At 46.3% G+C, this 26,853-nt stretch overlaps 6 protein-coding genes across 6 annotated transcripts; 3 read left to right on the top strand and 3 right to left on the bottom strand.

The window, feature by feature from the left end:
• Positions 1-733: 733 nt before the first annotated feature.
• Positions 734-11,967, top strand: BHQ10_003981 (uncharacterized protein; the record flags this gene model as incomplete). Its single annotated transcript, XM_040876297.1, has 13 exons — positions 734-852; positions 1,002-1,825; positions 1,901-2,146; positions 2,241-2,485; positions 2,546-3,820; positions 3,889-3,953; positions 4,607-6,120; positions 6,183-7,637; positions 7,690-8,026; positions 8,087-8,799; positions 8,857-9,759; positions 9,824-10,588; positions 10,652-11,967. 13 exons carry the CDS (start codon positions 734-736, stop codon positions 11,965-11,967), a joined length of 9,777 nt encoding a protein of 3,258 aa, XP_040732485.1.
• A 1,774-nt stretch (positions 11,968-13,741) lies between these two features.
• On the bottom strand, positions 13,742-16,653 carry BHQ10_003980 (uncharacterized protein; the record flags this gene model as incomplete). The annotated part of the gene is made up of 4 exons (XM_040876296.1): positions 13,742-13,802; positions 13,858-16,303; positions 16,353-16,406; positions 16,554-16,653. The coding sequence occupies 4 exons, from the start codon at positions 16,651-16,653 to the stop codon at positions 13,742-13,744; spliced, it is 2,661 nt and encodes an 886-aa protein (XP_040732484.1).
• Positions 16,654-19,564: 2,911 nt separating this feature from the next.
• On the top strand, positions 19,565-20,086 carry BHQ10_003979 (uncharacterized protein; the record flags this gene model as incomplete). Its single annotated transcript, XM_040876294.1, has 1 exon — positions 19,565-20,086. One exon carries the CDS (start codon positions 19,565-19,567, stop codon positions 20,084-20,086), a length of 522 nt encoding a protein of 173 aa, XP_040732483.1.
• A 1,263-nt stretch (positions 20,087-21,349) lies between these two features.
• On the top strand, positions 21,350-22,646 carry BHQ10_003978 (uncharacterized protein; the record flags this gene model as incomplete). The annotated part of the gene is made up of 4 exons (XM_040876293.1): positions 21,350-21,451; positions 21,526-21,946; positions 22,003-22,535; positions 22,593-22,646. The coding sequence occupies 4 exons, from the start codon at positions 21,350-21,352 to the stop codon at positions 22,644-22,646; spliced, it is 1,110 nt and encodes a 369-aa protein (XP_040732482.1).
• Positions 22,647-22,835: 189 nt separating this feature from the next.
• On the bottom strand, positions 22,836-23,991 carry BHQ10_003977 (uncharacterized protein; the record flags this gene model as incomplete). The annotated part of the gene is made up of 3 exons (XM_040876292.1): positions 22,836-22,945; positions 23,003-23,546; positions 23,602-23,991. 3 exons carry the CDS (start codon positions 23,989-23,991, stop codon positions 22,836-22,838), a joined length of 1,044 nt encoding a protein of 347 aa, XP_040732481.1.
• Positions 23,992-24,954: 963 nt separating this feature from the next.
• Positions 24,955-26,127, bottom strand: BHQ10_003976 (uncharacterized protein; the record flags this gene model as incomplete). Its single annotated transcript, XM_040876291.1, has 1 exon — positions 24,955-26,127. The coding sequence occupies one exon, from the start codon at positions 26,125-26,127 to the stop codon at positions 24,955-24,957; it is 1,173 nt and encodes a 390-aa protein (XP_040732480.1).
• Between the last annotated feature and the right edge of the window lie 726 nt (positions 26,128-26,853).

Here is a 26,853-nt window from a genome sequence, read left to right as displayed (position 1 = left end):
TGATGGATGGGCATCTATTCTTCTATACCACGGATCAGTATTCAACGAATGGCACCATAAGTCGTAGCTGATAGAATAATGCTACGCCCTTCAAATTGTCGATGTTATTTTATGCAATCAAACAAGGTCAAGTTGATATCTATCCCCAATTGGCCTCAGCGCCAATCAATATAACAGGCCGCTCTGTTCGCATATGCATTTAGTACAGATATCGACTCCATATAAGTACATACAGGTTTCGCCGCCGGAAATAGGCTCCCTGGTAATGCAGCAAACATCTACATATTCAATGCTCTTTCCAAGTTTTCAATGTCAGGATCTGTTGCTGTATCACTTTTGCTGGCCAATGTTTTCAAAACTTCTCGTATTTTATTTCCTTAGCCAACTACGTCCCTTTCTCTTTTCAACCTGGCTTTTCCAAGTGAGGGGTAATTGGAAATCCTGAGACATGGTCCGTATTCCTTACTGGCTATCTGAAAGACGTTGTGCGACCCTCCAAAAAAGCATACTGAACTCATATTGGGTGATGGATTTATGGCTTGGCTAGATGGTCTTTCGATTCGCTTCTTGGAGAGACGGCGACCTCCATTCGAGAGTCAGAGCCGCCAAATTCATAATCCGAGTTCTGGAGGACTAGGGAGGGTGGCCCATATTACTGTCATGGTGACCTAAACTTTTTTTTTGAATTTTGATATTCCCCCAAAATTTCTTAACCCATCTTGTACGCTGCGAAATGTCCGGCAATCCCCGCGATCGTGGACGAGGACGAGGTAGAGGCAGTGGCGAGCAGTTTCTGCCCTTTCACCCTCGCGGTGGGGGAGCAAGTTCACGCGGAAGCCGAGGGGATGGAGGGTACACAAGAGGCGGTGGCTATGCAGCGAGAGGAGAGGGAAGAGGTAGAGGTCGTGGTAGTGGCAGTGGCTCAGCTCCTGTCGAGGTCTACAAGCACGTGCATGCTTTTACCAACAGGATGTATCAAGCAACTAACAATAAAGGCTTAGACAAGACAACAAAGACGGTCCAAATCCTGAGCCAGAAGTTGAGCGCATTGAAAACAAGTCCGCAGTTGAAGCGAAAAGGAAAAAGCCCCGCGAAGTAAATCCCCAGAGGCCAGGGTATGGCGCTTTGGGGAAACAAGTCGTACTCTGGGCAAATTATTTTAAGCTCTACTCCAAGAAAGAGGTGGAACTTTACCGCTACAGCATTACTATTGAACCGGAGGGTAGAGGAAGAGCGCCAGTAGGCAAGAAAGCGAAGAGGATTATCCAGCTTCTCCTGGAAGACCATCTTTTCCAGTCCTACGGAACTAATATTACTACTGACTTTAAGTCTAATCTGATCTCTAGGGTTGAGCTTGACCTGGACGAAGAAGACGAGAGCGAAGACAATAGAGAGTATACTGTCACCTACCGATCCGAAGAGGAAGATGTGCCCGCCCCAAACGCGATCCAATACCGCTGTCGCATCCAATTAACAGGATCCCTGACGCTGTCTGAGCTCATCAATTACCTGACTTCGACACAGGCTGGATTGATGTTCGGCTCAAAGGAGGAGATCATTCAGGCCATGAACATCGTTCTGGGCTATTACCCAAAAGCAGACCCTTCCACAATTACGGTAGCGTCAAATCGACATTTCGGCACAAGAGGTACAGATCGAATGAGCCTCGGTGCCGGCTTGGAAGTAATCCGGGGCCTTTTCATGAGCGTTCGAACGGCAACAGCACGCGTGCTCGTCAATGTACAAGTCAAAAACATGGCCTTCTATGAAACCGGACCTCTTGAAAGCCTAATGAAGGCCTTCATGGCCGGCAATCGAGGGTCGAGTACGTTACACTTACTCAAATTCGTAAAGGGGCTTTCGATTGACAGACGACACATTGTGAACAAAAATTCGACAGGTAAACGAATTCCAAAGATCAAGAAGATCCAGGGCTTCGCAACCAAGGATGATGGCCGCAACTTGCCAAAACCGCCTATTGTTCCGCAGTTTGGCGCTGGCGCAAAGGATGTGCAGTTTTATTTGGGCGATGTTTCTGGTGATTCTTCGAGCAAACCCGGTCCTGCAGCCGCTGGAGGTGGAAAGAAAGGCAAGAAAGGCAAAAAAGGCGTGAAGACAGTCGGTCCTGACCCGCCCCCATCTCGGGGTAGATATATAAGTGTCTATGACTTTTTTCAACAGAGTGAGCTTGCTTTAATGTTACCTCCCCGCGAAATTTAGACTCATACTAAAATCCATAGCATACGGTATCACAATCAAGGAACTATCTCTACCCGTCATCAATGTCAACGGAAAAGACAATCCTTCGTATCTGCCAGCCGAAGTCTGCGTAGTTACGCCAGGCCAATCTGCGCGCACACAGCTCACCAGCGCACAGATGCAGCAAATGATTCGCTTCGCTGTGCGACGGCCTGTACCTAACGCTCAGTCAATTGTCGCCTCCGGTGGGGGTTTACTTGGGTTTGAGCCAACGAATGCAACACTGGTAAAAAAAAAAGTCCATCTTAACCCCAGAGAAGACATGAAAAAGCTGACAATTCGATAGAATGGATTTGATATCACTATACCGCCGAAACTGATAACTGTCCCAGGTCGTGTATTAAATGCCCCAGTAGTCAAATATTCAACCCCTGGCTCGGTCGTGCCGCGGTTCGGAGGCTGGGACATGCGGAGCGTAAAATTCGCAACAAAATCAGAGCTGCCCTCATGGACATACTTGCGCATTTCTGTACAGGGTGACCGAAAAGTGTGGCAATCCGATGCAGATTTCACTGCAAAAGTGGATGAGCTCCAAGCCAAACTCAAAGAGCTTGGCATTTCTGTCGCCAAGTACTTGACTGGAGTGCACCTGAGTGTAAATGCGCATCAGGTGGAAGATGGGATCGACGAGTGGATACACAGATTTGCTATTAATCCTAAACGCCCCAAACTTATACTAGTGATCGTCCCAGACTCTATAATGACTCTTGTGTACAATCACATCAAATACGTGTGCGATGTGAAGGAAGGAATTCTGAATGTCTGTGTGCTCGCTTCCAAATTTTCGAGGGCGAATCATCAATACCTAGCGAACGTGGGCTTGAAGTTTAACCTGAAATTAGGCGGTCGAAACCAGATACTCGATCCGCCAAAGCTAGGTTTTATAGGCCAGCAGAAGAAGACTATGGTTGTTGGCATTGATGTTACTCACCCGTCGCCAGGCTCTTCAACCAAAGCCCCAAGTTTAGCTGCGATCGTCGCATCTGTTGACGAATGGCTATCCCAATGGCCAGCTGATATCCGTGTCCAGCCTGCCAGACAAGAAATGGTCGCTGATCTAAAGACGATGTTCAAGTCGCGTCTGGCACTGTGGAGAGAACGAAATAAGGCCTTACCTGACAACATTCTCGTGTACAGAGATGGCGTGTCCGAAGGCCAATACGACATCGTTATTAACGAAGAATTACCAGCCCTACGCGCTGCCTGTGCTGATTTCTATCCAGCGTCCGCTACTAAATCGGACAAACCTCATATCACTATTATCATCGTCGGAAAGCGCCACAATACACGCTTCTATCCCACGAAAAAGGAAGACGCGGACCGTAACGGAAATCCCATGAACGGCACTGTAGTCGACCGTGGCGTAACAGAGGCTAGGAACTGGGATTTCTTTCTTCAAGCGCATACCGCAATTCAGGGAACCGCGAGGCCAGCACATTACTATGTTATCTATGACCAGATATTCCGCGATTTGAAGTCAACCCAATTTCCCACTGCTGCCGACGCGCTCGAGGACCTGACGCATAACATGTGTTATCTCTATGGACGGGCGACAAAGGCTGTGAGTATCTGTCCTCCGGCGTATTACGCGGATCTGGTCTGCACGCGGGCGAGATGTTATTTGAGTAGGCTTTTCGATCCTTCGTCGATGACTACGGATACGAGTTCGATGGGAACCGGAACAGCAGCAGCAGGTTCGGTTCTGCCAGATCCTAGCTTGGTAAAGATTCACCCTAATGTCAGGAATGCGATGTTCTATATATGAGAGTCAGGTTTAACAGATTGTCTTATGCATGTCCATGCCCAACGGGATGCTTGCTTGAATTATTATTTTCCATCAATTGAACTATGGATGTGACACAGATTGATATATAGGAGATGATGTGTTTGTATGAATGTTTTCATTCTTGAAGCTACCTTGAGATTTTGCGTGACTTGCATTTTAAATGAAGTTTGTTGGATGCAACCTGGCGTTCTTAACCAGGATATTAAGCACATGCAGAGATAGAAGCTGTAGACTTTGTATCACTCACGTTTTGTGTCGTGTTATTTACACATTGTGCTTTCTCTGGATTGACTCAAGACGACTGGCTAGGGGCAGAAAGACCCAGGGCTCTCCCCTTGGTTGCCGTATTCCAGCAAGTAAATGCTAGCAAAGCTATCAGGTGACTAGCTGCAATGCATAAAACGAGGTCTGTGTAATGCCCCTCATACTTTGGGTAACTGGTGAAGTATTAGGAGTAAAATATAGTTTTATTCCTGCTCATTACGTTTTGGCCTTGTCAAGGCAATAATGTATCGTCTTTCTGGTTATTGATACTTACGTGAACTAGATTAAACAAACCAGGGATATGGTCGATCAAAAGTCCTCTCCTCGCAGCCTCAAGCTACGAGCACTCTTCACTGCTGTGCTGAAGGGCACAAAAACTATCGACAACAAAAACGCCAGTTTGTTCCTGGAGGCAATCCGGGATCAAGATAACGAGGCTCTGTGTGTCCAGAAAATACAAGCAAGCGACCACGGACGCGCTGCCTTTCAAGCAGCTCTAAGCTCTAGCATCGAGCTCCGCTTCCTCCACGAATCCATCACGCCGATTCTACGTTACCTCGCTGCACCAGAACTAAAGACACTTTGTGGTGGAGCAGTTTTGCAGCAGCTGTTAACATTATTTACCGAGACCGAGCTTGTGTGGAACGCCTATATAGCTGCTTTCAAGGCTGGCCAGCTAGTAGGAGATGGTGATTGCAATGGCGAAGAAGCGTTTTCCTGGCTCTTGCTAGAACTTCTATCTCTACCAACAGAGAAAGCTGACACATTTATACACCTTGTACAAGACAGTGGTGTTAAGAAAATTCTACTCGAGTCACACAAACAAGGCGTGCGCCTACGGGCACACAGGATTTTGCATATCGTCGAAAATTTGATCGCAGGGCATGATCATGATCATTTGAATCAACAATCCGGCAGCAGCGGCCCAGGAGGAAGACATAATAATGACTTCGTCGAAATCAATAAAATTTCTATCCTGCCAACGACTGACGAGCTCGCGGCAAAAGATCCTTACCTTCCACGTGCCCAAGAGACGAAAACACTGGCGAAACGACCAGATGGGCTGGCATTTTATTTGAATGGCCAATTTCGCCTACTCCGTGAAGATATGATGCGTGATCTGAGAGAGGAAATACATGTGGCACTTGACAAGGAGAAACAAGGCGACGGTCACGTGCGAAAGGGGTTTTCAATCGAGCATCTCTCGATGGTGGGAGTGAACTGCGATGGGCGAAACCCATGGTCTCTCCAATTACAGTGCATGAACGATTTGCCCCAAATGCCGAAGAAGAGCGAGGAAATTCGACGGAGGTTCCTCCAAGATAATCCAAAATACTTGAAGCACGAATCATTGGCCTGTGTCATTGCAGATGATGAGGTTGTCACTCTGGGCACCCTTGTCCGTGAAGAGGATCTTCTAGCAGCAAACCCACCTGTTCTTTGCTTAAAAATCCCAGCTGCCAACGACGAAAGTGCATTACGCGATATAAAGGAAGCAAAAGTTGTCAAATTGGTGCAGTTGAGCACTACCTTGTTCTCGTATGCCCCTATTCTAGAACGGCTGAAAGAAGTGAAGGAGTTGCCCTTTGAGGATGAACTACTTCGCTGGGACAAAACTCATAGTCCCAAACCTCCCTCATACATTCTCTCCCCCATCATCACAGCTCTAGTGGAAGACCTACGTCGTAACTCTTCTCAAGATCTTCAGACTACCCTTGGACTTCCCCTACCCACGAAATTGGACAAGTCACAGGCCGAGAGTTTCATCACCGGGTTGACCACAAGATTAAGTACTATCCAAGGACCTCCAGGTAGGTGATCGCCTCCATGCTAAACACTTTAAGCAGAAAGACTTGATCTGATGGCGAAGCAGGGACAGGAAAATCGTTCATTGGTGCACTGCTTGCAAAGGCTATTTTCCTATATTCTGACCAGAAAATTCTTGTCTTAACCTATAAACACCACGCCCTAGATCAATTCCTCATAGATCTTATCAAGCTTGGTATTCCAAAAGGAGAAATAGTCCGTCTGGGCTCTCCTCGAAAAGCCGATCCTTCCGTCCGCGACCTTGCAATGAAGGACACTGCATCGCTAATAAGACTTACGGCACAGCAACATGAAATCGTCGACTGGATCAAGAAAAAGGCGAAAGATGAAGGAAAGACTTTGCAGCAAGCATTTACGAGTCTAGAACAACAAGCTCCTTCGAAAGACGATATTCTCGCACACCTTGAGTTTCTAACCGACGGCCCACCGTTCTTTGAAGCCTTCCAAGTCCCGCCGCAGAAAGATGGCGTCGTGCATGTAGGAAAGAAAGGAAAAACAAAATTCGATGTCTTCTATCTGCTGGATCGGTGGCGCCGAGGAAAAGATGCCACACCGTTTAAGAAGGTAGCCCAGCAATACCCCGAGGTGTGGAGCATCAAAGCATCCGAGCGAAACAGTCTGCTGCGGCAATGGGAAGCCGATATACTGAAAGAAAAGTTTGAAGTCTTTCACTCCGCAGCACATGACTATAACAAGGAACTAGAGCTGGTCGCATCGATATACATGGAGAGGGAACTCACGGTACTTCGTAATAAGCGCATCATTGCCTGTACGACTACAGCGGCAGCGAAATACGTGCAGATGCTGGAATCAGCTCACCCTGGAGTTTTGTTGGTGGAAGAGGCAGGTGAAATACTCGAGAGCCACATTTTGGCCGCTTTGGGCCCGGATACGAAGCAGTTGATAATGATCGGAGATCACAAGCAACTGCGGCCAAAAGTTAACTTCGCGCTCAGTGTCGAGAAAGGGGATGGTTACAATCTCAATCAATCTCTCTTTGAAAGGCTCGTAGTAGACCAAGGATATCCTTATACTACTTTGCTCCAGCAACATCGCATGCGGCCCGAATTGGCCGGCTTTGTACGGGAATTGGCATATCCAGATCTAGTGGATGCCAGTAGTACCAAGAATCGACCAAACGTTAAGGGATTACAGGACAATATCATCTTCCTCAATCATTCACACAGTGAAGAGCAGATGAAGCACGTGCGTGATTGGAAAGATGGTACATCGCCTGCCACGAAGAGAAATCTCTATGAGACGCATATGGCAATCAAGTGCCTGCGCTACCTCGGTCAGCAAGATATTGACACGCCGACAGAAAAGATTGTCATTCTGACGCCTTATCTCGGTCAACTCCACCTTCTGAGAGAAGAACTCACTAAAGCAAATAATGACCCAGTTTTGAACGACCTCGACTCGCATGAAATGGCCCGCGCGGGCTTGATGCCTCCTGCAACGGCACAGGCTAACAAACCGAAGATTAGGATTTCAACGATCGGTTAGTTTATGGACTGGACGATTATATCTCAATATAATGCTGACAAGCACAGATAATTTCCAGGGCGACGAGAGTGAGATCGTGATTGTGACACTAACGCGAAGCAACGACAAGGGCGACATTGGCTTCATGTCTTCCCCAGAACGTCTTAACGTACTTCTCTCCCGTGCTAGAAATGGTTTAATACTCATTGGAAATGCGGAAACTTTTATGAGCTCTAAAAAGGGTGGCCAGTTATGGAAACGTTTCATAGATATGCTCAAGGCTAACAATCATATCTACCACGGGCTTCCGGTTAAATGTGAACGACATCCGGCACGACAGGCTGTTCTTCATTCTCCTGAAGATTTCGAAAAGGAATGCCCAGATGGTGGATGCAAAGAGCTCTGGTAAGGCTTTACATTTTCTTTTCTTTTTCTACTCCCCTTTGGCTAACTAAACCAATCTAGTGGCGCATTATTGGGTTGTGGCATACACAAATGCCCAAGAAACTGCCATTATCTCTCTGATCACTCCAAAATGAAGTGTGATAAGATTGTGGAAACGAAATGTGCGAATGGGCATGTACAAAAGCGAAAATGCTTCGAAGCGTCCCCGTTGAAATGTAAAAGATGCGAGATCGAGAGCCAGCGGGATAACGAGATTTTGAAACGGGACATGGAGTTACAGGACAAGCGGTTGCGAGAGCAGGTAGAGTACGACATGAGAATTGCAGAGCTCGACATGCAAATACGAAAGATTAGAGAGGACGCGGAAGATAAAAAGACGGCGCAGGAAAGAGGCCAGGCATTAGAGCAGAAGAAACACGACCTAGAAGGGGCTAAACATGAAGCAACACGGCCTTCTCCAACTACAAACGCAGGAGCCAATGATCAAAAACACTCCGACCCTCACCAGCCAGACACTAATAATCAGAAAGTGCCGGCTGCCTCAACACCACCCGTTCGCATTGTGGGTGCCTCCGCAGAAGAGTGGGAGCGGCAGAAGAGAGTCGAGGGAGAGCATAATGCTGCCCTTGATGACCTGATGGCGCTGTCTGGCTTGGAGGAAGTCAAAGAGAAATTCCTCAATATCAAAACTAGGATCCAAACCGCTGCAAGACAAGGTATCGATGTGAAGAGGGAGAGAATGGGAATGGTGATGCTTGGAAATCCAGGTACAGGTATGTTTACTATGACTCTCAGTGAGACAAAGGTTCTCATTTGCTAATTAACCAAAGGAAAAACAACAGTAGCTCGTATATATGGGCGATTCCTTGCTTCTATAGGTGCTCTACCTGGAAAGGAGTTTGTTGAGATCACGGGCTCTGGTCTGGCAAACGAAGCTGTTGCTGGTGCGAAGAAGATCATCGAAAACCTGGTCAAAGCCGGCGGTGGGGTCTTTTTCATCGATGAGGCCTATCAGCTTGCATCGGGGAGCAATTTTGGTGGGAAAAATGTACTCGATTTTATCTTGGCTGAAATCGAAGAACGAAGAGGCATCATCGCATTCATTCTCGCCGGATACGACAAGGAGATGGAGAAATTCTTTGAGCACAATCCTGGATTTGACAGTCGGATGCCTCACAGGCTAAGATTCGCTGATTACTCGGACGATGTCCTCCTGACTATGTTGAAAGCGCTGGTAGAGAAGATATACAGTGGTCGAGCTACTCTCGAAGATGACGGCTCCGACCTATACGCCAGGATTCTAACCAAACGTCTCGGAAGAAGAAGAGGAACGGAAGGATATGGAAATGCACGTGATCTGGAAAATGTTTGGGGACAGGTTACTGAGCGCCAGGCTTCGCGGCTGAAAAAGGAGCGCACTGCAGGAGGTTTACCGGATGACCTCATGTTCACAAAAGAAGATATCATCGGGCGCGAGCCAAGCGGAGTGATAGAAGACAGCGCTGCATGGAAGGAACTTCATTCTATGGTAGGGCTGGAAAAAGTCAAAAAATCTGTGAAGGCTCTTGTCGATGCTACGCAACGCAACTACCACAGAGAGTTGAAAGGTCTGGATCCCCTTGAATTCACTCTTCACCGCGTATTTCTTGGCTCTCCTGGGACCGGGAAAACAACGGTTGCCAAGCTGTATGGCTCAATATTGGCAGATATGGGTTTGCTATCAAAGCGAGAGGGTAAGTAGATGTGCGGCCGCGTTTCTAATTTAGATTCTCATGCTGATCCCGATTGGCACTGTAGTGGTCATCAAAAACCCTGCAGATTTTATAGGATCAGCGCTAGGACAGTCGGAGGAGAATACAAAAAACATCCTCAAAGCCGCCGCGGGAAAGGTGTTGGTGATAGATGAAGCGTATGGCCTTGATGCCGGTGGGGGTGTGGGCAGCGGTCATAAAGACCCCTATAAGACTGCCGTTATTGACACCATTGTAGCCCAGGTACAGAGTACGCCAGGTGAAGACTTATGCGTTCTGTTACTCGGGTACCAGGAACAAATGGAGGAAATGATGAATCGCTCGAATCCGGGTCTTTCGAGGCGATTTCGTCTCTCTGACGCGTTCCATTTCGAGGACTTCGACGATGCGGACTTAATGCGTATTCTAGACTTCCAATTGAAAAACCAAGGACTAAAAGCAACAGCAGAAGCTAAAAGGACTGCTATTGAGGTTTTAGCTCGAGAACGAGATCGTCCTAATTTTGGCAATGCAGGTGCTGTGGAAAATATCATTTCGCGGGCCAAAGAACTTGAGCAGAAGCGGACTTCCACACTCAATACAGACAACATTAATCCAGACGTGGTCTTCCTTCCTCAGGACTTCGACGAAGACTACGATAGAGCGAGTGTAGCTCGACCGAACTGTCGAGAGTTGTTTGCCGATATCGTAGGGTGTGGGACAATCATTTCGCAGTTTGAAAAGTATCAACGAATCGCCCAAAATATGAAAACTATGGGGAAAGATCCTCGGACTCAAGTCCCTTTTAATTTCCTTTTCAAGGGCCCTCCAGGTGGGAATTGATCACCMCTACGTTTCACTCTCGAAGTCATCTACTGACCGATGATCCTGATAGGAACCGGGAAAACAACAATCGCACGTAAAATGGGGCAGCTCTATTATGATATGGGGATCCTGGGATCGAGCGAGTACGTTGAATGCTCCGCGTCCGACCTTATAGGCCAATACGTTGGTCAAACGGGACCAAAGACGCAAGCAAAATTGACCGAAGCTCTGGGGCGGGTTCTGTTCGTGGATGAGGCATATAGGTTCTGCGACGGCCAATTTGGAAAAGAAGCTGTCAACGAGCTCGTCGACTGCCTGACAAAACAAAAGTATATCGGAAAGATTGTCGTAATCCTAGCCGGCTATACTCATCAAATCGACGAACTCTTACAGATCAACCCCGGTCTTTCCAGTCGATTCCCTGAAGAAGTCGTCTTTGAGAACATGAAACCAGAAAAGTGTGTTGAACTTTTGGAGGTCGAGCTGAAGAAGAACGACATTGAAGTCGTTCCGCCGTTGAACAGGGACTCCCGACTTGTGGAACGACAGCAAATGATTAACATCTTTGCAGATATTTCCACGCTTCCGTCGTGGGGTAACGGTCGGGATGTTAAAAATCTCGCGAAGGATATTTGCTCAGATGTATTTGCCGGCAATATGTCTAAGGAACTGAGAGTCACATTCTCTGAGATATTACGGCATCTAGACAAGATGCTCAAATCGCAAATAGCCAGGAATGAAAGCGGGGAAAACTCTGCATGGCCTAAAAATCTCGATTCGTCCTTGCTTCCTCCGGTCCAAGATTTCCCAAATGCACCAACACCTGCATCTTTTGTCACATCGAAGACCGAAAAGATCGAATCGATTCCTACAGGCGAGAATGAGCTACAGGTGAATGAAAACTCCGAAGACACTGCAGACTCTGCTCAACGTGATCCAGGGGTATCTGATGAGGTATGGAAAGAACTGCAGCGAAATATTACAGTAGGAAAGGCCCTGAAACAAGCCGAAGATCAGTTCATCTCGGCCCAAATACATGATTATGAGGTGCAGAAAGAGTCCGAGATGGTTCAGCTAAAAGAAATTCATCTACTGGAAGAGAAAAAACGGTTAGCAGATGAAAGTCGCCGCAAAATTATTGAAGAGCAGCTCAGAGAGGAAAAAAGACGCATGGAGGCCATCTTAAAAGCAAAGAGTGAGGCCGAAGAGAAATTGAGAAAAGCACGAGAAGTGGCAGAGAAGAAGAAACAACAGGAATTGGCGGTCCAAAAGAAGATCAGGGATATGGGAATTTGTCCAGCTGGCTTTCGATGGTTCAAAGAGGGCGGAGGATATCGGTGTGGAGGTGGTTCACATTATCTGAGCAATACACAGCTTGGAATATGAAATTGTGTCCAGGAAATATCACTGTTAAATCTCGGTATCTATGACAAAGAACTTCAAAAAGGATTGAGCATCGCTTTCGAATAATGTATTCTCAAAGTGGAAACCTGGGTTAATATACCTATAAGTTACGTGTACAACTCTTGCTCCAGCACAGGTGTCAAGACTCTATTACTTTTTTTCAAACATGCTAGGAGAAAGATCTCAAGGTAAGAAAAGAGAGGATAATATGCAAAGCGGTAGCATCTTAGGTGCAACACTGGACTTTGATGAGATTGTGATCTCCTTATTCCATTCCTGGGCGCGACATACAACGATGTGTAAAGCACCATGTCTGTGGTGAAGGAAAAATATGCATTAGCAGTGATCAGGGGGCCTTAGCTTGCAATGTCAGTCAGTCTCCGACGGGAGACAGATAATCAACATTATGCAACGGGTATAGGAGATGATCGAATCGAATCCATATCTATTATCTGATTTAAAAAAATTCCAGTTATAAAACGTAGTGCAAACCAGGACAACGAAGGTGAAAATTCTGAAGTTTAGTCAAAATAGCTTAGCTGTCGATGTTCCTAAAAACGTTTTGGTTGTGCCCCATCAGATGCCTTGGGCGATACGCGAAGAGTTGAGCGAGTTTATGACATGTTATTCAATCCATCCGAGTATGCACAAGTCTCTATGCTCACAAAGTGTTAGGACGGACTGTCTTTAGTCAAAGGTATGGCCCTGCAATACCGCCGCAATCGTCTCACCTGGCCTTCAGTCTTCCTACAATATGCAAGTGCCTGTCACAGATTGAACCATCTTCGGAGATCTGCCAAATCCCCCAATACATGTGCAATTATCTCACTCAGTCTTCAACTCATATGCGAATGGCTATCACAGACAAGATATTTAGGCAGACATATCTGACAATTTGTGCAACCCACCCCATTCGCTAAATTCGGTTCATGATTTGAACCGAGATAAGAGTTTTAAAAAATCCCAGTTCTTCTTTTTTCACAGTCCTTTTTATGTGTTTTCCATGCGGCCTTCTGGCATTCACGGTTGCAGTAACTAGCAATTCCGCACCCTAAACATTTTTTGAGTCGTACGTCATGTTTCCCACAGTTGTCACACTTCTCACTAGCTGGTACCGGCAGCTGAGATTGGAACTCTCGCTTCTGCTCGTTAGTCATGAAAGGTTCTATGTACGGTATTGCTGAAAGTGGCATAATCGCAATGCGCGTTGCGTACTTGGCAAAGGTCTCCCAATTTTCAATACGGGGAAATCTGTCGATATCTTGATTTTCACCGCACGCACAGATTGGCAAGGCACTGTGCTCCGTAGATAATGGTATTCGGCCTCGCAAACGATATTCGCAGCCTTCTCCATGATGCCAATTCTGTCGACAGCATTCCACTTGGACTGGAAGTAGCTTCTTCCACAGTATTTCTTCTTCACGGGATTTGATTACAATACTAAGTATTTTGCCCGCCATGATAAGGGATGTCAAAGCCTCCGCTAGTTTTTTAACCCTCTCCTTTGTCAAAGGGACTACAAAGGCATCAAGCAGGATCGATCTCTGTGGGATATTATGGCGTAATGCTGAGGCGAAAATCAGGGTATCGGAACTGTCTTTCTTATGCTTGCAGGTAAGTTGAAACACTCTCGTTTGACCATGCGGGTTCAGTCCCATGAAGCTTTGTAATAAATTATTCATGGAGGATTTGAGCTGAAGCAACCCATCGCGAGTCTCAGTTGACTTTTTTCTATACAATACTCGTTCCTCTCCGCTCAGTGTCCAGCCCATGAATTGCCCCAGCCAATCAAGCTTTCCTGAAGCACGGATTTCTGGCTGTCTATCGAGATTCAATCTGGAAATGAGAAGCGGATCCACTTGATGCCAGTACATAGATAAGGGGAATAGATTGTGCTTGTATCCACCAGTAGAAAGCGCTGAAGCAATCGGAACCGTCATCTCAATAGCCCCGGATTTCATAGTCGTCTTCTGCTGTTCCCCATCCACAGGAAATGGATAATATATTCGCATGTCATCGAAGTTCTCAATTTGGACAGTCATAGTGCATGGCGAAATTTGCGTGACCTTGAAATTTGTGCCACATGTTACGGCGGCATCCGAAGCTTTCCGGACCTGCAAGGCGTGGGCGCATGAGTCCTTGTCCAGATGCACTATGCAAGCTTCCCGCTCAGAGGATAAAATCTGCTCTGTTGTGGCAGGCGTGCTCTGCGGCCAACTTGTGACTCCAGGAGGTCCACTCAAAATTTGCAGATTGGGGTTGTCTAGTCCGCATTCGTACACACTCAGACGTAAACCTAGCTGAGGTATATAGCGAGACGTGAAAGGAGTTGTTGATACGGCCAAGGCAATACGAATACCCTTTTTAGGCCCTAGTAGTAAAGACCAAGTAGGAACTGCACAGGTCACGATCAGATCCGCAGTCCCCTGCCATTTGCGATCGTCAGGAATAATATCACAGATAGTATGATCACTATGCCGTGTCTTCAGCTGCCCGAAGAAGCATTGTATTGCATAAAAGCTATTGTCAAAGCCTTGTTCTATGTTTGAGACGCTGATATGAAGACCTGGTGTGCCCCGTGGGTCGCTTTCTTGCGTGAAAACCTCGAGTTTGTGACGTGGAACTGTCAAAGCCACATATACAACTGGCGGAAGGTCTTCACGTCCCAAGAGCCCACTATCAGCGACGCGTGGTCTAGGTTGTCCGTATGGGGTTCTACCGACACTGCGAGGCGGTTGTCGAAGGACATCACTCGTGAATAGGCCGAAGAGGTGGAGCATTACATAAAGCTCTTGAATGCTGTTACTTCCCACAAGAAGTCTTGTATCGGCTTGTATCATATCCAGAAGGKACATTATAAAGGGTAACCAGTCGGTGTAGACATGATTCTTCGCAAGAAAGAGGAGACTGACAAACGTCATGCGATTGTAGTATCGAAGTTCTGCCGCTGGAGGTGACTTCACCTGACGCATCAGGGAATCCATCATTATACTCATATCTTCATAGCTGAACATTGCTGAATAAAGCTTATAAAAGTACTTAGCAAGCTGTTGCGGTTCGTACATAAGTTGATGGCACGGATATAAGTCTTCTTGCACCTGGAAACAGTCTCCAAAGTTGGGTATCCTCCATGCAATACTCACATAGTATTGACTCCGCCGACCAAATTCCTTAGGAATGATGAGATCGACCGCAGCCTCAACTCCCACAGCATCAACCGTGTATGGAAGGAGTTGTGAGGTAGGTGTAAGTCCCATGATCAGAGACGCCGTAGCGACGTCTGAACATAAAAGAGTAGAGAGTGTTGTCGTCGTATCTTCCGCCGTCCGTAATATGCCATTTGTATACAAAACCGAGGTTATTCGATGAGCTAAGAGTGGTACAACTGCCGGTAAAACATTGAGCATCCCAACATGATCGATTAGATTAGATGTGTCAATAATGTCATATAAATTGCTGTCGCCCCTCGGACCTAGGGTCTGAACAACCAGCTCTGTGGAATCCCACGGATACGTGTATGCCCTCACGATTTTGGGAATCTGATATGTCGAAGGATGGGCCGCTTGCAAAGCATGACAAAAGCGCAGAGCCTCCCCGCAAAACACTCTGATGAAAAGAGTATTAGCGTGTACCTGTTCTTTGAAACTGGCGCACCACTCTGAAAATTGAGATTTTGCTAGACCAACAATCTTATTTTTTAAATCCCACTCGGAGCAAGTTTCATCGTCGAATGCACTGGCAAGGTGAAATCCAAGGAGCGGGTCGGTGCCGTAATGGACAGCAAATTTCCCGTTTGGTGCAGACGAGAGAGCAAATAAAGGGTTCACACGCCCGTGCCCATCAACCTCAAGATTCTGTACATCCGGCGAATTACCAGCCACAACGCCGGTCTTCCAAAATTGCTGAAAGCAAGACGAGAGCACCGGCATCGCACGAGCCCAGTGTACCGCCGCTGAGCGAAGACCGCTAGTAGTAAAGACATTGTCCCCTATTTTTTTTGTATATGTGGATTTGATCGCCTCTCTTGTTTTCTCCTCAAAGGAGTTTCTTTGGCGAGCACTCAAACTTGCCATTTCCGAGTATTGTTGCCAAAATTGTCGAAGGCGGGAGAGCGTATCTTGGCTCATGAAGCTGATGAAGGCACCATACTTTGAGGAGAACCATGTCTCGAGTGTTTCGGAACAAACTAGCAGTTTACTTGCCTGACTCTTTATCAAAGTCATGTCAGCATTTGTCACGTAGAAGTGGTAGAAGATATTCCATATCGCCGCTTCCGATGCATTATCGGCGATCAGAGAAAATAGGAGGATGTTTCGTGCTTGAAAGGTTAAAATCAGCCTTCCTTGCAATAAAATAAGCGTTGGTACCTATGATCGCAGCCTCAACATCGCAGCAGGTAAACTCCCATTGAACGTGTGCATCTGAGTTCGTAAATTAGCTATATTATATGATAACTGGAACATGAATCATGCCATGTTTAGACTTGCAACACAAAGTGAAAAGTAGGTTTCTAGGATCCCCACATGCTAATAGCAGGATATTAACACGTTCCTCCTCCCTTCGCTCACATTCTGACGGCAGGACTCGACAAACGAAAACGTTGGTGGCTGGTGTATTACCAATCGGATAAAAGAAATATTTCAGGTTGATGATCGTTGCACCGAGCATGTTGCTAATATTGAATATAGTAAAGACTCAGAGGAACAGTATCAGTTTCTGCGAATATCAAAGCCGGAGAGACATTTTCTAATTTTAACTGAGCAAAACGGCTTTGAATCATATGTTCATCTTACATGTTCTTAGAAGTGATCAGGCATCAATGCATTCACTTGCATATCCCGGCATGTCATTCTACCCGTAGTGTAATACAAGAGATGAAACTTTCTGTGGCGCTCAATGAGTGCGAGGATAGCCAATACAAAGGAATGGACAACGGCGAATAGGCTCAGTCCGCTATGTATACAAGATCAGATCGCTCATACATATGCTTGTCAATCAGCTAGCGACAAACGTGTCAGCACACTTATTGATGATTGATGTTGGAGGACCAACATCGTTCGCTGCTTAGCATCTACTGGAACATACTACGTTATGAATATATTTGGAGCTTTCATGTTTGAGGCTCTACACGATCTGAGAGTAGGTAATGCTCACTAATTCCTATAATCTAGGCAATGCTATCGAAATATTTACCATTAAGAATTTTATTTATATTTCTTGATAATTCTCTAGTTCTCAGGATAACGGGAGGTGCAAGATGCAATTACGAGCTGGATGCCAGACAGCGACACTTTCCAGAAGAAGTGGCGGTGGCTGCGTGAACAAGGCTGTCACAGCCCAGTCCGTTTAAGAAAGCAGCCATCGCGCACAGCTTCAGAAGAGCTGAGTTATCCCATACAACTGTCCAAGATTATCAGACGTGCTGTCTTAAACCTAGTATCAATTTGATCCATCCGCCATGGGCACATTAACCTTTCCTAACGACGTCGTCTATGTCAATTATGAAATATGCACAACAGAGACGAGTGCCCAGTTCTGGAATATGGAGGATCCCGCTGCCAAAAGTGAATTTCTTGATGATGTTGGACTGAGGGCTAAACTTGCAACCCTTGTTGGTCGACACCAAATATCAATATTGCCCTCCTTTCTCATTACTGATTCTGTGGACTACAGAACTCGTTCTGGACAAGTGGCAAGGAAGGGAAATTTGCTCTTGTGTAAGAACAGAGTCGCTCTTCAACATCGTTTAGGCTTTGTTTGCTTACGCCTGTCAGCATGCTCCGCGGGACCCCTCAGCCAAATATAGACCACTTCAAATCGACCGACATTCCTTGCAATATCTTGTAAATGTCGTAGGGTTGGATGAAGAAATAACAATGGGTTACTTGAGCAGCAGGCTCCCAAGCTTCTCCTTCTACCTGCAGTATAATGACAAAACGAACGATCCAGAGTTCATGAGTTAAGCTCCACCTTAAGCTCCCTGTATCAATATGTAACTAATTTTACGCCATAGTTGTGCTTTTCCGTTGCCCCAAGAACAACGAAAATTTGATGGGCTGTATTCGATTCGAGCTTTCTTCTCGGAATTGCTTGGCTTTTATGAGCAGTGTGCGTCTCGAAGATATGTGTGGATTCTGCACACGATGCCAGGCCAATACCGACCTTTTGAAGGTCCATCCGCTATACCTCCTTGCGTTTATTTACGAGCAACGTTATGACATATGGGCAGATTGGGCAGCCGCTCTCTGGAACCGTGTTGTCGAAATAGAAACAGCAACAAATATGACCTCTCCGGCTTGGAAAGGACAGGTTGGAACCGATCGTCTCCGTTCCCTTTCTACATCTAGCATTCTACTCACCGAGCTTCATGCCACCCGTGTGGAGCTAAGCCACAGTGATACGGTCATGTCATTTGGGCTAAAGTTGGGGAAAACATGCTTAGATGTTGTTTTTGAGGCTGAAAAAAGGCGACAGGACCTCGGATTGAGTACTCTGTCCATGCATTACATGTCTGCCTTGGAAGCACGGTTCAAGTATACCTTTTCCCAGTGCGAATCGCTCTCCAACAGAATCTCTGAATTGAGAAGTAGACTTGCCGGGCAAGTTGAGGTGGTACGTATCACTGTGCCTTTTAACGCCCCCTAAAACTCATTTCAAGAATTCACATTCGTTTCGGCAGTCTTATACACTCATCGCCCAGAAAAACAACCTTGTGAACCTCGCAGTTGCGCAGCAGCAAGCCAAGGACAGTCAAACTGTGAAGGCCATTGCAGTCTTGACATTGATCTGCCTCCCATCTACACTAGTTGCGGTATGGTTTCCTAGAATAATTTAACCCCTTTTCCCATTGCTCAGTGTACGTCGCAGTGAAGTTTTACTGACACCGTGCAGACATTGTGGACAGCAGGCCTATTTCATCTTGAAGGTGATAGCAACTGGCAGTTATATCTTGTAGTTTCCTTGGCGTTGACTATTGTCGTGCTCCTCTGCTGGAGGTTCTATGTGTTGGTGACTGAAGGGCGTAACAGAAGCTTGGACATGGATAACTTGTTCACGCCGTGATGCCATCTTTCTTCATATTATCAAACATACCGTTCAGTGTATCTGAGAGTGTGACCGTTTTCAATCCCATATTCATGAGGCCACGACGCGCAGAATGAAGTCCGATAGTAGTTAGCATGATTAACTGTCTCTGATGGAATCCATTGAATGTTATGAAACTAAGTATGCAGATGAAGATTTGATACTGTAAATATAATTGCTGTGGAGGAAAAGTTATTAGTGGTGATTTAGTAATAAAGCCCAGCACCATAAAATTGTACATATCATTAGATCAACCCTCTCAACTTTGGATTACTTAGCATATTTATAGGTTTATGTAAGGCTTACTGATCAGCTAGATCACGCTGCTCAGTTCTACCTAGGGAGTAAAAGCGGCACTAAAACGCGGGGAAGTTGGTATAACCGAACACGAGCTCAAGTTGATGAACTATTAACCCGGAAATTCAAGGGAAAATCAAGACATTATATCTGTAATCACCACTCCCCACGATACAAAGCACAAAAACTAAAGACCACTATGGCCGCCACAGCCGACAAATCAAAACCCTACATCCCACTATCCAGCAGCGCCAGCGATGGCTGGTCAACCCCGGACTCAGCAACAGCAACCTGCTTCTGCGGTGCCGTGCAACTCTCCTTTCCCACTCAGGGTCCGGGTCTCGTCAGCACATTTGTCTGCCACTGCACTGACTGCCGCAAGATAACCGCGTCCATGTTCGCATCCAACTTCACTATCGACGACGCATACTTGACCCATGTCCGCGGCCGCGACAATCTGAAGACGTACAGTCAATCGCATACTATTGCCTCGGGTAAGATGATGACGAATTATTTCTGCTCGACTTGTGGCACACTCATGTACCGTGTCGGCGAGGCGTTTCCGGGGAAGAGTATACTGCGTATTGGCACCGTGGATGATTTTAATTTGCATGAGACCAAGCTTAGACCGCAGAAGGAGATTTTTGTGAAGGATCGTGCTTCTTGGGTTACGCCTATTGAGGGTGTGAGGCAATTTGAATCGCAGCGGCCGAAGATGTAGACGACGTGGATGTATGTATTAAAGACCTTCAAATCAAACATTAGGGTTTAGTAGTGTCTCGATCAATCGATTGCGCATGGGAATGGAAAGTACGCAATGACGCTAAGAAAAGCCGTAACTGCGGCATTCACCCGTGTATATTGATAATATAGGGCGGTGTACCTAGTGTAAAACACAATTTGTCGTCTATTCAGCTATAGTATGCAGTACAAGAAGGGACCAGAACTTTAGTCCTAATTTCGATTAGAAGTGCCCAAGGAAACAGCTTTTCTACACCCATATATGATGCAGCAAAGCATGCCATTAGCCGATTTGTCCGCTCAATGAAGTGTATTGACACGATTAGAATGCGAATTACGGTAGTTGCACTAGGAACCACACGAAAACCCAATTACACGGAAGATGCGGAAAAGATAATCATGATGGATGATTATCGGGATGTATGGATTGAACCCAAAGAAATGGCCGCAGTAATGCTTGCCTTGGCCGAGAAAGATTCGATTACTTCACGATTGGGAGGCACTGGTGACGGGGAAGATGTCTCCATTGAAAATGGCAAAATCTTTGAAGTAGCTAAAGGACATGTGTGATCTGTCAAAGCTTTTCACAGTCCAGGGCCGACAGCACCCGGTACGATGGCTTCGAACCATGATGCTGCGACGACGCTGCTATGGCTCTTCTTGACGAGATTTGGTCAGTGTCGTGAGGTGTGACCACTATCTAGGGAGCTGACTCGATTTCAATCAATAATTGAGCTCGGGTTAGAGTATAAATCTGACTCTTAAACTTTTTTTTATAATGTTTGTACAACTAAGGAGTCTATCGCGTTACATGGAACAAGATAAAGACGTGTCTCTATTCAGTAGGACCCTGAACCATATGCCCGAAAATAAATTTTTCCATGACTTCTGTTGCATATACTTGACTTGCATCTGTCTTTTCCCTAAATGTCTTGTTTCAAAACATTTACATTATCAAATCGAATTTTCCCCCTGATTATTTCGAGTAACCGTTTCGGACTTGTGCAAGATATCCTACTAACCCTAATTCCGGAATCACGGATAACCCTAGGCTTTAGCTCGGATGAAAATCAACCTCGGCTCAACCGGCCAAAATTATTAGAGGAGCCGTAGATATCCACATCTTTCTCGAACACTTGGAGGCAGTCTACATAACCCCTGGTGTCAGCGCATTTTGTTATGTCATTATTTTGAGGTGCATCAATTAGACCCTGCATTATTTAAAAAGACTATTACGAGCAAGATGTCGAAAAGAGTCACCATCTTCGAGCCCCCACCACTCGATAATAGCAAGGCCGCTATTGAAAATGTCCTTGATCTAACCCCAATCAGCGACATTGGCCCAGTACGTCACTAACTCGTGAAGTTAGAACTATTCGAGGCCAGGAACATCACTAATCAAGCGCTTTTCGCATACAGGACGTCTTCACAAACACCCGACCGTTATGGCATCCCCCTGGCGCGCGCGGCATCTACGGCGGTGCTGTGATCGCGCAATGCCTCTCTGCCGCACAACGGACTGTCCCTGACAACTTCTTCGTGCACAGTATGCACTGCTACTTTGTTCTTGCCGGCGACTCCGAGATTCCTATCGTATACCATGTCGAGCGCGTGCGCACCGGCCGAAGCTTCGCCACCAGAACCGTGCAGGCACGGCAGCGCGGACGGCCCATTTTCACAACGACGCTGAGTTTCAACGCTGCGAATAGTGGTGGGAAGAAGAGATTGGAACATGATTCGAAGATGCCTGATACGCCGCCACCGAAGAATATATCGAACCCGCTCGAGGCGAAGAGTCCATTTGAGTCACAGAGGTTGGATGATAGTTCATATTTGACATGTACGTTGTCGCCATAACCTGGATATAAAAAACGGCCGGCTGACTTAAATATGCAGCCGACGAGATGAATATAGAAGATAGGAAATTCCGCCAATGGATACGCATCCGCGGCAAAATTTCCGAAGGAGGCGGCCACCAAGCCCACCTTTCAGCATTTGCATACATGTCGGATAGTTATTTCATCGGAACTGTCGCGCGTCTACACAAAATCCCTCGATTCTCCTCGCCAACCGCCCTCTTACGCGCCCTCAAGGCGCTTAAGAATCCCTCCGATGTCGACAGCGAAGCCCTATCACGCTATTTTGAAGAATTAGCCGAGGAAGAAGCAGCGGAGATCCGCGCGAGTTCGTTGAATGGAACGCTGACTACGAATAAACTGTCGTCTATAATCAAGAGAAAAGATAACAGGGAGATTGGCATGATGGTCAGCTTGGATCATACGATTTATTTCCATAATCCCCAGGCTCTCAAGGCGGATGATTGGCTGTTGGCCAGTATTGATAGTCCCTGGGCTGGGGAGGGTAGAGGCTTGGTTACGCAGAAGGTTTGGAATAGGGACGGTGTGCATGTGGCGACTTGTGTTCAGGAGGTACGTTTTTCCGTTCATACGTCTGAATGGACTAATCAACTAATCTTCTACTTCCAGGGTGTTGTCCGACTACGGCAAGACGAGGATCAGGCGCCAGAAGCGAAATTATAATTTATTTTCATTGCTGGTGGCTTTTCATATGATCCAATCATTATAATGGGCAGCTGCAGTCTTCAGGAAGACAAGGATGTTTCTGATGTTTATTGTGTATATTTTTGTATATCTATTAGACTAATACATACGACAAAGGATCCTCAACACCTTTTTCGTTCTTTACGAGATATCTGAGCCAACCTACTTCTAGCTAGCCAACGACTTCTGGATATTCGTTGACCGACCAGACGGACAAAAAATAACCTCAAACCCAGCACCTTGCTGGACGGTGAAAGTCGAAGTCGTATCATCGTAAGCTATACTCATCGCTTAGCATTGACAATCATCTATATCTTCATAGGTTGCAAACATACCATAGCTATACGCATCCGGACACACCGTCTTCGCAGCCTTACTATACAGATTCGGGCTACATTTATCCGCCGTATCGTGTTTCCCCGTACAGCAATAACCCGACGTTCCATATTTCGAGCATAGAGACAGACAAGGATCGAAATCCGGACGAGCAATTCCATCGTCAGGATATGGATATACGCCCGCGCCGGGTTTCCAGGGTGGTTGGATCTGAAGTGGCCAGGGACACCACCGCGAAACTGCGTGTGTCCCTAGCGTCATCTCCAATGGCGTGGAATAGGTGATACTGCCAATGGTTGAGTTGGACGGTATTGTCGTCGTACTATTCTCAAGCTGGTTCGCAGCTTCTAAAAAGTTCGGACTTCCGATACAGACCGGGTTTGTTGTATTTGATGGAATGTTTTGAAGCTCAGGGTCGCTTGACTCGTTATGCAGTGACACTATTCCCAATGGGAGATTGTAGCCATCGACTAGCGAAATGTCGTAGTATGACAGATTCATGCTGCCTATCATTGTGAATTCTGCGAGTGTAGCTGGTTTTCCCTGCGTCATTACTTTCAGTTCCATCATCGCAACGAAGGTATTAGAGGAGTCTTACAGTCCCCTGGCAATTTAACAGCCCGCCACAATCCCCCGTCAAACAAGCATCCGCCCCGGTCCCATTCAGACTCGTCCCATTTTCATTGAATGTGCAATTTGTGCGTGCCCATATCCGCCCTTGCCATCCAGCGCTGACGTTGAAGCTGGTTGTGTTTCCGGGTATGGCATGATAGCCGCCGAATGTTGGGCCGCTGCCTGCTTGGGTTTGGATTGCTGGGTAGATGTCGACGGGGCAGTGGTTTGTGATTCGGAAGGGTCGCGTGGATGTGTCTGTTGTCGCGAGAATTACGGGTGTCAGGCGCATGTGGTGAATGGCGGTGACTTCATGGATGAGAGAGGTCAAGATGGTCACAAGGCTCAAGACTATTGTGAATTTGGACTTCGTCATCTTGCAATCTTGATCAGTGACTGGGCTTTATTGAACAAGTATTTAGACAACATCAAGGGCAAAAAGGCTGTTTGGTCAGTTAGGTACATATCTCAAAACAATCAAGTCTACTAGCCGTGGGGAATTATTAGTCTTTTATCAAAACATCAAATAGAAAGCTATTTTTGCCACAAATCATAAGCAGCATTGCATACAAAGCCAATTGTCAAGCCACTGATGTATGACGCAGATCGATGACTCTATTATAGCCGCCGTTATTATTGATCAATAGATCAAAGCAACGAATAACATTGGCTGCCATTAATGAATTGGCGATAGCGGCAGGCGGCCCAGGCCCAATCAGCCAATCTTGGCTAGGATCATCTCTAACGTTATCACTAGTGTAGGTTTAGTGCCCTTTGTTCTAAGCTTTTACTGGGGGACTTCAATTCGGGGGGCTGAGCGGCTAGGTAAGTGAGAGGGTGAAGCTTATGGTGGTACATGAACGTCTCGTGTAACGTAGAGCTTCATGATTGATTTGTTCTTGATTTTTCTAGCTTTCATGGCTCSTAAAAAAAATTCACTGTGAATGGAACAAGAGAAACAGGGTTATGTTTGAGGTTAAATGTGATCTACTGGCATTAATGGATTGGTGTACCGATATATAAACCCTGACTGACGACCATTGAACTTTGTGGTTAAACGTCCTGGGAATCTCAAAGATGCACAGTTTTCAAGAACCATGAATTATTACTAACAATCTTAGAACCCTGCATGTGATTTTATATTTCCTTGGTAAAGCTACCTAGTTCGTACAATTAAATTGAAATCGGAGAATAAACATGACCTCTTCAGACTTGTGAACAAACAGGTAAGTGGTCTGAATCGGAAAACAAACCCGATCCCTTGGAATACAATGTCTAAGTTTAGTATTATTAAACATTTTTATATCCTCCAACATTTGTTTAATCATCACAGTCTACTCTAAACATCTACCCATTGCCTTGAATTGGCCGACTTATAAAATGCATCGATGACTTTCAAAATTTCGACATTCGTCTGCAAATCGCAGCATCCATCCACCGGCTTATTCCCTCGTACACGATCGAACAGTGATCGAAATTGCTTCCGGTAACAAGATGGCACGTTCGATGTACCATGAGCCAACTCCGTTGACAGCTTTGTCTCACCGGCCTGAAAGCTTCCCCGGGCTTCGCGAAGGTACAGAGTTCCAACTGGGAAATCGGGAATAACATGCAGGGACCCATTCGTCCCATAGATATCGATTGCCCACTCGTTGCACCACTCTGTTGGTTCCCAGGCTGTCATGTCTAGGACGATCGTCTTATCTGGATATTCCATAATCCCAGAGCAGACATCCTCATAGAGTAAAGTGCCTACACCGAATTGGCCTGTCGTCACAGTCCCCGTGAAGAGGTCTGGAATCCATCCGACGACGGGGTGTGGTGGGCGCTCTGGTAGCTTGCGAATTGAGGAGACCACCCTTTCTGGAGCGCCAAAGAGATCGATTACATTCTCTAGAGTATGACAACCTTCTGTCTGCATAATACCACCCAAATCCTCCGGAATAGATTGCCACAGATCCATTCCGGCACCAGATGGGCATCCACCGTGAAATCGAGCAGTTGTGATATCACCTAGAACATCCTCACGAATCACTTTCCGCGCAAATTCCAAGGCCTCCGAGTAATGAATTTCATATCCCAACTCCACAGCAAGCCCGGGCCTCTTAGCCTCAATCTCCTCTGCCAATTTATAAAAGTCATTCGGATCTGCTGCACCAGGCTTCTCCAAAAACAACCCCTTGAACGGGGTCGAATGATTAATAGCAAAACGAGCCCAACGCGGCACATCTGGATCCAAAGAATGAATCATAACCACATCCGGATTCGTTTCGAGTAGTTCCTCCGGAGTATTGAAGCGGGGTAAACGCGGTAATCTTTTCGCCAATTCAACGGCTATCTCTTCGACTTCTTCATAGAAGCCGCAGAATTCAAAGCCGCCCATTTTGTCTAGCACGGCAAAGCGGTATTTGACGTGCGGGTGGCGTGTGCCCAAAAAGGCTATCTTGATGGGGGCTTGTTTGCCATCTTGTGATTCGTCTTTGAAGCTGAATTTTGAGTGAAGGATATCCATGATGAGATCTGGACTTCGAGGATATTGATTGCCGTGGCGTGAATCGTTTAATCCCAATATCTCTCGACAATTATAGTTGATCTCTATTATACAGAGAGGCCTTGTGAACGGGGTCTCCTAGGTTAGCCGATTCATTATGAAGCTTTGAAAAATTGACGGCTATTGGTTCCTGGCTGATCCATCGACATGGCCCACATCGACATCCCACGCAGACACTCATATTAGCCCTAAAGAAGTAATAATGCTCCATATCATCCCACGTAAACAAGTCTCGTATCGGGTTATCAAACTGTGATCCCGCGCAAGCCATGTGAGTAGGCTTAAATCATAGCATGAATTATGAATGAGTTTCAGGTCTGAGCACTCTACTCGGCCTTTGGGGCGATAGAGATGCGGAGACTTGTCCGAGCAAGAGCTCAAACCCCGGTATTTTTGTCTGTAGCTGTAGAAGGGTCAAGTAGTCAACCAACCCTCTCAATATACTGGAACCGACCGATAGCTACCTATTAGATATAAGTTCATCCCACGCAAGACCCAGCTACGTATCTGGACTCTTGCCTCAGAACAAGCATTTGACACTAGTCTTCCCCAGACTCCTGAAGATAAGGCGATCGGACGATAGAATATTCCTTTTTAGGCAATTCCTCATATCAATCGGCGCGCGACATCCGATAGCTCTTATCAACATGTCTGGTGACTTCGGTTATGCAAACAGTGTTCTGAGGA

This window comes from Talaromyces amestolkiae, assembly GCF_001896365.1.
Source record: "Talaromyces amestolkiae strain CIB chromosome Unknown scaffold6.1, whole genome shotgun sequence".
Taxonomy (NCBI): Eukaryota; Fungi; Ascomycota; class Eurotiomycetes; order Eurotiales; family Trichocomaceae; genus Talaromyces; species Talaromyces amestolkiae.
This window is presented reverse-complemented; position numbering and strand designations above follow the sequence as displayed.